Source organism: Daphnia magna, linkage group LG5 (genome assembly GCF_020631705.1).
Source record: "Daphnia magna isolate NIES linkage group LG5, ASM2063170v1.1, whole genome shotgun sequence".
NCBI lineage: Eukaryota > Metazoa > Arthropoda > Branchiopoda > Diplostraca > Daphniidae > Daphnia > Daphnia magna.
The window spans coordinates 4,827,238-4,840,003 of NC_059186.1; the positions used below are offsets into that span (position 1 = coordinate 4,827,238).

At 36.8% G+C, this 12,766-nt stretch overlaps 1 protein-coding gene and 2 long non-coding RNA genes across 4 annotated transcripts; 1 reads left to right on the forward strand and 2 right to left on the reverse strand.

Annotated features, from left to right (window-relative positions):
* Window positions 1–3,774: 3,774 nt before the first annotated feature.
* Window positions 3,775–4,528, reverse strand: LOC123472456. Its single transcript, XR_006646897.1, has 2 exons — window positions 4,466–4,528; window positions 3,775–4,014 (listed from the first exon to the last, which is right to left on the reverse strand). It is a non-coding gene; the product is annotated as an uncharacterized LOC123472456 (long non-coding RNA).
* A 2,433-nt stretch (window positions 4,529–6,961) lies between these two features.
* LOC123472339 lies at window positions 6,962–7,942 on the reverse strand. Its single transcript, XR_006646763.1, has 2 exons — window positions 7,704–7,942; window positions 6,962–7,641 (listed from the first exon to the last, which is right to left on the reverse strand). It is a non-coding gene; the product is annotated as an uncharacterized LOC123472339 (long non-coding RNA).
* Window positions 7,943–7,981: 39 nt separating this feature from the next.
* LOC116931328 (polycystic kidney disease protein 1-like 3) lies at window positions 7,982–11,261 on the forward strand. Of its 2 annotated transcripts, XR_006646762.1 has the most exons (4): window positions 7,982–8,395; window positions 8,462–10,724; window positions 10,808–10,873; window positions 10,942–11,261. XR_006646762.1 is itself a non-coding variant. In XM_045173726.1 (3 exons), the coding sequence occupies exons 1-3, from the start codon at window positions 10,194–10,196 to the stop codon at window positions 10,963–10,965; spliced, it is 621 nt and encodes a 206-aa protein (XP_045029661.1). In that variant the 5' UTR covers window positions 7,982–10,193; the 3' UTR covers window positions 10,966–11,261. The 2 variants fall into 2 exon arrangements, 1 of the variants encoding a protein (XP_045029661.1); XM_045173726.1 differs by having other exon boundaries at window positions 7,982–10,724.
* The last annotated feature ends 1,505 nt before the right edge of the window (window positions 11,262–12,766 follow it).

Sequence of the window (12,766 nt, forward strand, 5' to 3'; positions counted from 1 at the left end):
GCCAGCCCTCCTCTGCTGAGGGCATCCAACTTGCATTAGCCGGTTGCGACATTCCTAGCTCAGGCCTGAATGTCCTCCCACAACTTCTTATCTCCAAAACTTCTTACCGTTACTCAATCGGTAAGCTAGTGCGCGATGCATGGCAGACAGAATGGCAGGCTTGCCACAACGGTGCAGTAACTAGAGAATTTTTCCCCACGATCCAATCAGCAACTGTGCTTCACCCAAACCAACTCTGTCGCCAGATCGCTCAAATTCTCTCAGGCCACTCTTTCCTCAAAGAACATCAATTTCGCTTCAATTTTACCACATCTCCAATGTGTGATTGTGGGGGCGGCTCAGAGTCAGTCTCTCATTTCTTATTTCACTGTCCTCTCTTCTCTACACAACGCCTTGTATTTCTTACGTCTTGTTCCTCTGAGGATGGCCACTGGCCTAGACCTCTCGCCTCTATTCCAGCTCATCCCAACATCTGGAAAGCTTTCATTGCTTTCATCCGCTCAACCAAACGTCTGCGATAGTATAGCTCATAGGCTACCCTATCTATCGGGGCTAACTAGGCTTTGTTTGTTTTAATAATAATCCTTTTCATCAATTTACCGATTAGGCATGTTTTCATTTCTCGCTGCCTCCATAATTGTTCTAGGCCCTTTGAGCTTCATAGGCCGCCTCTGAGCAAATGTGCAGCTCATTATGTCTTGGGTTGCATCTCTCCTCTCTCTTGCTGGCCAAGGGAGAGTGAGTCAGTTTTACCACCCTCCTTCGCTCCCTAGCTCCATCTCTATACTCAGCATGCCACAGATCAATCCCACTGCAACTGCGCGCGATACCCTCTCTGTCTTGGTGGAGGCTGTATCGGTGGCCGTCGGCTGGCGGCCTCGAAGGTCCAACCAAACCGAGTAGGCTCCAGCAAGCCAAACAGAGATCGTGTACGTTCCGCCCTCTCAGTGTGGTGCAGATAGGCCCAGTTTCCCCCATGTACATATATATATATCTGGTATCCACTCGTGTATGTCACTTTCGCATGTATTCTAGTTGTTGACTACGGAAAATAAACTCCGGACAATACTCCAACCTCGGAGTGCGTCCAGCTATACAATTAAAAAAAAAAAAAAAAGGAACACCCATTGATTGGTACCATTTTTTCCGTGAAGTTTCGGAAGATATAGTAATTAACAATTCTGAAAAGATTGGTGGCGTTGGTATTACGGTAGAAATACACGAATCGAAATTTGGCAAAAGTAATCCGTTAGATCCCACATAACACAAGGCAGTCCGTCGGATGTCCGACAGATGTCGGGGTCAGATGTTGAGTACATCTTTTTTATATCCTCCGGACAGCCCGATATCCGATTTGGATGTCCTATGGATGTATTTTTTTTTGGTTTTGACCGTCCTCAACAGCGCCGTCGGACATCCTAAGGATGTCCGAACGGGCTTTCATTTGGCTATAAATAGTGATGTGACGTTAGTGGTTTTTTGAAACGTTAAAGTTATTCGCTAAGTTAACGGAGCTTTACTTTTTGACGTTAAATTAACGTGTTAATTAACGCGTTAATTTATAGCGTCCGTTAACGTAAGTTAAACGTTATTTTAAACGTTATTTTATTAAAAAATACAAGTTAGAATATAAGTCACGGTTTTGATTAGTTTTATTACGGTTATCAGGTAGATCCATTACTTGCAGTAGCTTCTTGATTATCAGACAACTCTTTAAGATATTTAGGATATAAATCTTTCAAATGAATTGCTTTTTTGAGGTGGTTTATAAGATTTGGGGTATTTTTTCCTACAAGCTCAGCTTTACAAGTTTTGCTCACACTTGTATTCGACTTTTGGTTGAATACAAAATAATTGTGAATGAGGCTTCTTTTACGTAGATTAGCAGGGACAAACTGAATAGATTGCCCTTCATCTTCTGAGGAATTCTCTTATTCACTCATTTTAATCAGTACAATCAGTCAATCACTAAAAAATGAACTTTATTAAAGCATTCAAAAACACATTGTGTACTTCTAAATGTCTAGCAGACTACGAACGTACACTTAGCCGTGTAAGAAGTAGAAATTTAAATTTTTACAGTAAACCTTAACCAAAAAACCTTAACACAGCGTTGCATTTTCAAGTTAAAAAATTAATAAAATAACGTTGAAATTAACGCATGAAAATTTCAAAACGTTAAGTTATAACGTTAAGTTAACGGACCCCAAAAACGTCTGTTAACGTAATGTTCACGTTAATCGTTAAAGTTAACGTCACATCACTAGCTATAAATATGACATGTATTGGACCTCTAATCTTGAAAAAATATTAGGCTTTATCAGGATTCGAACTCGGGTCTCCCGCAACTCAGTCGGATATTGTTCCACTGTGCCAATCTATGCACATACCAGCAGTCATTTTCGAACAATCCAATCGAATGGTTGTAAAATACTTGAGCTTTTTTCGATAACAAATGACATACAGGATTTTTAAGAAGTCAAGATGATGTCGAACTTAGGTTAAACCAGAAGTGTATAAATTGAAATTAAACAATTTAGGCTAAATATTTTTTGAATTTTAAACTTCAGCATGATTTATTAAGTTTAAAGTAGTTTTTTATTATTTGAAATAAAAATCCTATCACAAGTATACTTGCTTTGAATATTATTAGATGCCGAATAATATTTATTTTCTGTAAGTTAATTTCCAATGGCTTGGTTCCCGTAAGCTAAATGGAAAGCCTGTGCAAACAAACTCACGACTTAAAATATTATTATAATTTATTCATTTTTTGTAATAAATTTAAAAATAAACCATCCGGCAAATAGATAATTACTCCTTTATTTTTTCAATTTTTCATATTAAATGCTGGACTTAAAATAAAAATATGTTCAAGGGTAAAATTTGAACACGGTTAAGTTTTCCCCTTTTGGAAACAAAGAAATTTTGACAATTAATAATGAAACTTAGTGATCGGCCACAATTAGTTCTAATCGAGTTAACCGTCCCGCACCGGTAAAGTGCATTATAGAAAGTCAGTAAATCTTTTATAACCTTGTATTTGCAAGTTCTGGCATAAAGAATAATTTTAAGCACTAAATGTCTCCAATTATCCATAATTTTTTAAATCATTCCAACCACTAATGATTTTTTCCATTTCGTCATTTAGCTATCAAAAAGATTTATTAAAAAACTTTGAATTCAAACTCATGCATGCGTCACGTCATCGATTATTTATCTAAGCTAACTTACCATGAAAAAATTTCCATGGATTAAGAAAAGCAAAATTGGGTTCCTACAATGCAATTTTTTAGAGGGAAATTATAACGTAATTTTTTTTTTATTTATTATAAAAAAAGCTTAACTTACTCTTAATACGAGGGGGAAAACTAGAAATTTGATTCGATTCTTAACGAAAAAATTATACATGAAATAAAAACGGTCTTTTTTTTAAACCACTACTAAAGTAATGGTGGCGCAAAACGAGGAAAAGGGGGCCCTGCTAGCAATATTACGTTGCTAGGATAGACTGCATATGTCCTCTGCGGACAGAGGGATTTCCCACCAGTCTGTCCTGAGTACGTACGCGGGACATCTAAATGTCGCGCCTCAGAACATACCAACCTGGAAAACTGTGGGTGTTCGGATCCGAAATACCCTAGACGTCCAAATCGGACAACCCTGGGACGTCACTTTAGATTTGACGGATAGTTGGGTTTAAATAAAATAATGCTGTTACTAATTCCTATTTAATATTTTAATAAATATTGAATAACAAATAAAATAAAAACGTTAAAAAAAAATTTGTTATATTACGCTCGATGTGGACATTACACGTTTAGTTCAACAACAGTTCTTAGTTTAGAGTCAACGGTGATTAAACAGTTTTAAAAAGACGATTCCTTGTACCGCCGACGCCAGAGCAGAAATTCATTATTTTTTAATTTACTTGGTATAACCCCACCAAGTCCTTAATCCTCTTCAGATCCCGTGGCATTAACAGTGGCATCATCACAACACCATCACCAGCAGCTAATAGATTGGAATTTTTACAATGCAGTTATTTCAAGATATTAAAAGTTGGGTAAAAGTCTATTTTACCCGACCAAATTTACTTAACTAAAATAACTTAACTTAACTATACTTAAGTTACTAAGCGGGACCAAGCCCGAAGCTATGTTAGGCCAAATAGGGGTTTTGGGTAGGTAGAGTAATGGAAGAGTAAAGTAATAAAGTAAAGTAAAATAATTAGGTTAAATACTATAAATATTCAGTAAAATTAACAAATTTAAGTAAAGTGAAAACTAAAATATCAGCAAATAAGTAAAGTTAAGTTCATCTATTAAGGTAATAATTACTTTATAAAGTAATGTATAATTAAGTTAATTAATTAAATTAGTCAAGTATATAAATAAACTAACAAATATAAATATTACTCTAATACCACTACTCTATTACCAAAAAATAAACAATGAAATATTACCTTAATAATATGTGTTGCATGTATGTTATTCAATACATAGATGTACACACTGCAAACTGTAAAAAATGAATGAAATACAAAGTATATGATTTTTCGTCTGCAACTTGATATTATCCGTTGTTGCATGTTATATTTTAAAATCTATATATATAAAATTTACATTCCATAACTTCATTTTCAGAAAAATAAAGTATAACTAAATTTATTTAAATAACTAACAAGCAAATAAAGTCTAAGAATCATTCATGAAAACTATAAATTAGATAAAAATATAAAGTCACAACACTGGATAAACTATCTACTACTGTCATCTGCTACAGATTCAGAAACATCAAAAATACAATTACAACAAATTTTTAAAATGACCAAAACAGAAGAAAAAAAATTTCTTAGTGAAAAAAAAAACATCTTTAGTTGCCAAAATATTAATACCTCAAGCTGAATCAAAAATTATAAATAAGAAAACGAAATAAATAAGGTAAAGAAATCTTACAATACTGTGTAGCAAAAATGAAAATAATTTGTACTCGATATTAGGCTGCTATTGAAAATTACAAACAACAATTAGAGAAATTAGAAATAAACAAGGTAAATATAATAATTATACTAATAAACTATAAACAATATATATTTAACATTATATTTCTATAAAAACTAACAAATACAAAAATTAGAAACAGATAATGGAGAGCTGAAGGAAACCATTAGTAAATTAGAAAAAGGTAAAACATTTTTGAACGATATCACTTTTGAAACATTAACAATTACATATAAATAATAAAGCAGATATAGTTCTAGGATCTATCACTCACTGGTCACTGCAAAAAAATCCAGATATTCTTTCAACTCCAACAAAAACCGATACTCCCTCTACCCTTTGGCCTCGATTATATTTTCTTATATAAATGTTATTTTACAATAACTAATATGATTAAAGCATCCTATATAGCACATTTCTGCCGTCGGATGTCCGAATCATGGCCGAACATCCGTTAGATATCTATGTACTCAATGGGTAGTTCCAGGGATGTCCGTCGGCTAGTCACTTTGGAAGTGCAATGGATGTGCGAAAATTATATTCTACGGACCTCCTTCCAACAGCCAAGAAGATTTTCAATTGGTTCACTTAAGGATCGGCCTCGAGCCAATCGGGGCGCTTTTTTGCAAATCGGGTTTCTCATTTCAGGCCATCGAGGCGTGGCTCAGGGTGGAAAATTCTTCTCCCCGAATTCAATTGGGGTTTGCAATTAATTGGATTGCAATCAATCGATTCATCAATGCAAAAAACATTTTCGATTGACTGTTTCACCCGATCTATCCGATAACAACTCCGATAATAGCTCGTTCTACCCGCTTGCCCTGATTTTTACTCTGAAACCGAAAGAACGGCGTTTTTTTTTAATTGCTTCGGGGCAACGGGCTAACCTCAAATTTTTGTAGAAATCCTGCAATGCCATTCATCTTTTGAGAAATCTCCTTGGTTAACTTTATTCACTATGTATGAAAGTCTCTTTTCAAACTCAGTTACACGCAAGTATGTGCAATACGTTTTCCCCCCTAAAAAAGAAGTCCTTTTTTAAAGTCAAACTTAGTTCTTCACAGTGAAAAAATATTTTTTTGTTCAATAAATAAACCCCGCTTGTCATTTCATTATGTTTTCCTATTTTTATTTAAAGAAATTAAATCATTATTAGATTCAGAAAACATTAGTGGGTTATTTTATGGGTTGCCGCAATAAGCCAATAACCTAAGGGGAATTGTAAAAAAACAACTTATTATCATAAGGAAATAACCTTTTAAAATGTCGAGTTTGATATCCTTTAGGAACCGTAAACTGAAAAAAAAATTAATAGCAAAATCAAAGTTTTGAACGCTCTAAAATCCTGTAAACAAAAGCACAACGTTGTAACCTATGAAAATCAAGAAACATTTTAAACAGTGTTGGATGGACAAGAATTGTACCGTTCCTTGATGCGTAGATATCCGAATTAGAGCAGCTCGGTACTTCCGGGATCTAGTTTGGAGAACTGACTACTGTTTTCTTTAGTACCAACAACGGACTCGAATGGCGATGGAAAGAATAGTTTTTTAGATTGCAAAAAATGTCGTGGTGAATTTGGGTGCACTGTTAAAAATTTCCTTTGATTTTAGAAGGTTATAACGTTCTAATCTTGTATGCAGAGTTTTGAAACGTTTTAACCTTTGATTTTGAAATTTTTTTGCGATGTTTCGGTTTTTAAATCATACGAAACTCAACATCTTAGAAGGTTTTTTACTTGACAAACTGAAAGGATTTTTCCTTCAAAACTGAATTCTGAGGTTATTGAGGCAACCCACAGATTCAACCTTTTAAAAGGTTATTAACTTGTGATAAAAGAAGGTTTTTGCTTGAAACGAATACCCTCAGGTTATTGAGGCAACCCACAGATTTATACGTAAAGTATTGCTGAACCCAATTTTCAATTTTAAAAAAATAAATAAATGGCAATAACATAATAAAATAACAAAGGTTTCTTTATTTAACCAAGACAAACATTTTTTTTATTGCAAATAATCGAATTACACATAATAAAAAGCATCTAGATTTAGGAAGGACAAGATCCGCTTATAGAGGAAGCGAACAACGCGTACTCGCATTGGTTAACGAACGCAACTTGCTGTTTGATGAGAGAAATTGCGGCTGGAAAACATGTTTGTTTTAAGAAACAAACGAGAATTTCAGCCGCAAGAGCTATCTTCGTACACCAAGGTGCGTTCGTTAACCAATTCGAGTACACATTGCCCATTCCCTCTATCAAGGGTAACTGAGTTTGACATTCAATGTTGTCAGTTTTTAAAACCCAACATTTAGATAAAAACAAAATTAAGACCAGGCTCCCTGTGATTTAGCGCAGGAGGTTCTTCAGAAGATTTACGGCGTTTCAACATTTGGATTGTTTAGATTTCCACCCGATAACTTCCGATTCTATAAAGAGCAGGACGGTCATCGCCTCCTTGCCCCACTGTAGATCGAAGACGTAGTAAACGGCTATCAATGATGTCAGGGCTTCGACTGAATTTGGAATGTACAGAAAGGGAGCCTTCCCAGCTCTAATGTGAAATGAATTGCCACATTTCATAATGTAAGGAGATAACCTGCCAATTTCTTGTATAGCAGACGTTATATTAACGGAATCCTTAATATTGCAAAATTAAATGTTACGTTGTGTAAGATATATCAATAATGTAAGAACAGTACTTCTCTGCAATCAATAAAATATTGATTCAACTTTTTCTTCTGCTTTCCAACCAAAAGAAGTATCGGTAGCACTTCTAAGGCAGCGGAGAATATTTGTTCTAAAATAAAATTTGGTCGCGTATATTGTACTTCATACGTGAAGTACTCCAACTGTCAAAAGTAGCTATTGCACTTCACGCAGCGTTGCCAAATTATACAAATTTCTCCAAAATTTTTTGTCGTCTGCCGTGACTTGTGGTTCCGTTACAGTGAGTCAGTGACATCTGCATCGAGGTGGACGATAGTGTATAGTACAGGTTGGTCGCGCACGGCCAGACGAAGCCTATGGCAAAGCTGCACCGTCACTTTTTCTGTAGAGCTGAGTGATAGTTATCGTCTAGCTGCCAGTTATCGCAGCCGACAGCTATCGTCTAGCTAACTTTGATCGTTTTGATGAACTCACTATTATGGTGTGCTGGGAACAACATCAGACCAAAATTGGCATATGTAAAAGTCTCTGCTTATGAAAAATGGCTTCGATTAATAATGTCGACCCATCTGAGGCACCAAGTAATGCGAATGAAAAAGAAAATAGGAATACAAGATTGGTTAAAAAAGGAATTATTAATTATAAAATCCCTAAGTATGCAAAAGACATTCATTCGAGCAGTTTTTCAACCAACAAATCTAGATGGAGTCGACTACTATTTCTTGTAGAGTTTTTAATAGCTAATGTTTGGATTGTAAGCTAGTAATAATTAACTTTGGTTTTAATTAAGGCACATCAACTACAAAGGGATGCAGGTGTCCAACTTCTCATTTTTGGATACTTCCCCAATCCAACAGTAGGAAGTTGTGGCAGTTGGTCATTTGGTAAGACCATGAAATTGTTGAAAAAGAAGTCTGATACCACAAAGTATTACAAATATTGGGAAAAAGTGTTTTCCCTGATTGAAGATACACATGTTTTTTAAATGTCTAATGTATTTTAAATTGCTCTACTATGCTATGAAATTTTTTTTTAGCACAACGGCAGAAAAAAGAGACAGTTGAGGTTGGAAAATGCCATGAAGCAGCAACTTTCAATGTTAGCGCCTCTGTAAATATGGATGGTTGTGAAAGTGCTTCAGATGTGGAAAATGAATCTGAAGTTGAGGTTGGAAAATGCCACGAAGCAGCAACTTTCAATGTTAGTGCCTCTGTAAATATGGATGGTTGTGAAAGTGCTTCAGATGTGGAAAATGAATCTGAAGTTGAGCCTCTTGAAAAATTCATTAGTCCTTCTGTTAAGGATAATTCAATGGGAACATTAGAATCGGTGGAATTTGAGTCAATGGAAGCAATGGATCAATTTAAAAGATGGCTAGATTCAGCTGATGCAAGAGTAACAGAATCAAGTGTAACAGAACTAAGTAATTTTTGTGTGTTTCAATATTGTGTTTATTGAGCGATAGACTAATTTTGATGTTTAGTTTTGACTATAGATCCGGCCACTTCGACAGTATCTTTACCACCATTACTCCAACATGCAACTGTCAACGCAAAAACCCCACCGCCGCCAGCCTTGAAGGTTCTAGACACACGTTGCTCATCAGTTTCCGTCACATTGGACGATAAAGCTACAGGAGCACTTACACCTACGCCACTAGCCACTAAATATCCGGCAACAGCGCCGCTGTCTACAGATTCATCGTCTACGCCATTAGTTTCCTTGGCCGCTATATGTGTCAGTAGTGCCGCTAAAATTTCGACAACGCAGCCAGCCACAAAAGATCGGGCAACATCGCAACTACCTGTAGTTTTTGGTCGTGCGCCGTCAGCCGCTAAAGCTAAGGAAACACCAACGCTGCCAGCCACAAAAGATCCGGCAACAAAATCGCTGCCTACGAATTTGGATCCAATGCCATGTGTTCCATTGGACGTTCCGTGTGTCACATTGGCCGCTAAATCTTCGAAAACGCTGCAAGCCACAAAAGATCCTGCCACAACTTCGCTGCCTACGGATACTGGTCCGGTGCCGTGTGTTCCATTGGACGTTTCCTGTGTCACATTGGCCACTAAAGCTTCGAAAATGCCGCAAGCCACAAGAGATCCTGCCACAACTTCGTTGCCTACGGATTCGAATCCAGCGCCATCAGTTCTATTGGACGTTCCGTGTGTCACATTGGCTACTAAAGCTACAAAAACGCCGCAAGCCACAAAAGATCCTGCCACAACTTCACTGCCTACGGATTCTGGTCCGGTGCCGTGTGTTCCATTGGACGTTTCCTGTGTCACATTGGCCACTAAAGCTTCGAACACGCCGCAAGCTACAACGTCGCTGCTACGGATTCGAATTCGGCGCCATCAGTTCTATTGGACGCTTCCTGTGTCACATTGGCCACTAAAGCTTCGAAAACGCCGCAAGCCACAAAAGATCCTGCCACAACTTCGCTGCCTACGGATTCGAATCCGGCGCCATCAGTTCTATTGGACGTTTCCTGTGTCACATTGGCCACTAAAGCTTCGAAAATGCCGCAAGCCACAAGAGATCCTGCCACAACTTCGTTGCCTACGGATTCGAATCCAGCGCCATCAGTTCTATTGGACGTTCCGTGTGTCACATTGGCCACTAAAGCTACGAAAACGCCGCAAGCCACAAAAGATCCTGCCACAACTTCGCTGCCTACGGATTCTGGTCCGGTGCCGTGTGTTCCATTGGACGTTTCCTGTGTCACATTGGCCGCTAAAGCTTCGAAAACGCCGCAAGCCACAAAGGATCTGGCCGCAATTTCGCTGCCTATGGATTCGAATCCAGCGCCGTCAGTTTCCGCCGCATCGGCCATTATCAGGAATCAGCCGCCGCGGAGTAATGCTAAAAAACGAACAGCCACTGAAGTTTTAGCATCAAAAACGCTCCCTGCTGAATCGTGTCCTACACCATCGGTTTTGGCCACACTGATTGCTAAACGGAAACAGCCACCCCGGAAAAAAGCTAAAAAAACGGAAGTGGAGGCTAAAAAGACAAATAAAACAAGCTGTAATGCCGATGTTTGTTTAGAGGTAGAGTTTATATTTATTTGTTATTAAAATTTGTTCTAATCAATTTTTTTCTCGTTCTAAATTTGAACTTCTTTCATTTATAGCCAAAATCGCCTGATTGGGTTCGTTGTGACAAGAAATCTTGCGCTAGATGGTTTCACCAAAAAGGAGTAAAAATAAATTGCACGTTTTTTAAGGTATATTTAAAACCATAATAATTTATTTTGCCATTTTTCAGGTGTTTGGGCTTCAAACGCGGTGACGTGACAAGAAAAACCAAGTTTATTTGCCCACAATGCAAATAAAGCGTTTCAGTTTTAACGTTTTCTAAGATAATGTTTTGTGAAATGGTTGAAACAATTTTTATATGCATGTTTTTTAATCTGCTTGTTTTGTTAAATGCTTAGCCTTGAAGAAAGCAGACGTTAAGGACAAGGGCCCTACTTTTGTTCGAATGGCTGTACGAAAACATTGAGCCCATTATGTCGAGCGTATTAAAGAAGCCATTTTAAATTGATTTTAATGATTTGGTAACCAAGAAAGAATTCGGATATAACAGCCGTGTGCTGGTGTTTGCTTTTTGTTTAATAAAGATATTCAACAAAAAATTACTATTTTACTGTTTTGATTTTAAAAAACATCTTATAAGTGAAATGACCCATCAGTCTTTTGTGTTGGTATTGTAAGTTCACATAATTTGATAACTAAAAAACCTTACAATCACATGAATGTCATCTGCCTACTACGAGAAAACTTGTGAAATGAATCTCGACTACACGGTCCTTAACAAGTAGATGATCTTACCGTGTTGACGTCCACCCTTTCGTGAAGTTGGGCGTCCCCCCCCCCTCCCCCCAAAAAGCGCAAAATTTCATAATTAGTTTTTAAATAAACCAATAAACAAAACATTATAAATTTTACGGAAATGAATAGAACTCGTCGAGATCTATCGAATTCCGTGAAATTTGTAGTGAAAAAGTGATAAACAAAAAAGTTTGAAAAAAGTTGAAACAAAATTTCTACGATTCCGTTTTGCGGCTCACCGCAGTACTGGATGTTACTGAGGAAACAAAATCGAAGAAACTTTTTTCAAACTTTTTTGATTGTCATTTTTTCACTACAAATTTCACGGAATTCGATAGATCTCGACGAGTTCTATTCATTTCCGTAAAATTTATAATGTTTTGTTTATTATTATTAGTATTTATGTTTATTAGTATTTATATTGTAGTATTTATTATTTATTAGTTAGCTTTTGGACCTTTTCTTACTTTCTTCGGTTCCTTGCTGATGGTAGACGGTGAGAGACATTTAGGGACCACTACGCCATCCTGTACATTTAACGAATAAGTATTTTTAATTTACAGGGAAAATATGCCATTAACCTCTAAGCAGCCATCCAGCCAGTGTTAAGAGAAACTTTCCGTGGGAATTTCTTTATTCTCTTGAATGAAGAAAAATAAGAGGTGGCGGCAGGGTAGCCCATAATTTGAGAAGAACTGGCATGAGCATTTCGTCAAATCAGTTGACGTCCGGTAAGTGTAGTTCCTTGATTGGATATTATACACATCATCTTCCTTGATGTAGCTGTAGATTTTCTTCTTTTGAACTAGCTCAATTTGTTCATTGACAAGGCTCCAGGCGTAAGGGGTTACTGAGATTCTATATTTGTCAAAGAGTGGGTTCGTTTTCTTGTGCGTAAAACGCAGTTCCCTTATTCGCTGCTTCAACTTTCTCTCAGTCATCCTTAATTTTATGTTGTCCAGAAGGTGGCATATGACTAGATCAAGTCTCTTTGTTTTTAGAAATATCACCTTGATGGTATGATGGAACCTATATGTGAAAGAAATGATTTTTTAAATTAATTCCATAATCCTTTTAAATTAGAATTATACCTTTCTAAAGGATTGGTTGTATTGTTTCCTAAAGTTGGCAAGTGGCGACGCCCAAAGCTCGTCCATTTTGATTCGATGTTGAACCAATTTAGCTGGAAGTACGAAGAAAGACTTCCCTCTCCCTCGCCTAATTTTGATAGACTATTATAGGTAACAGTTATCTTAAAG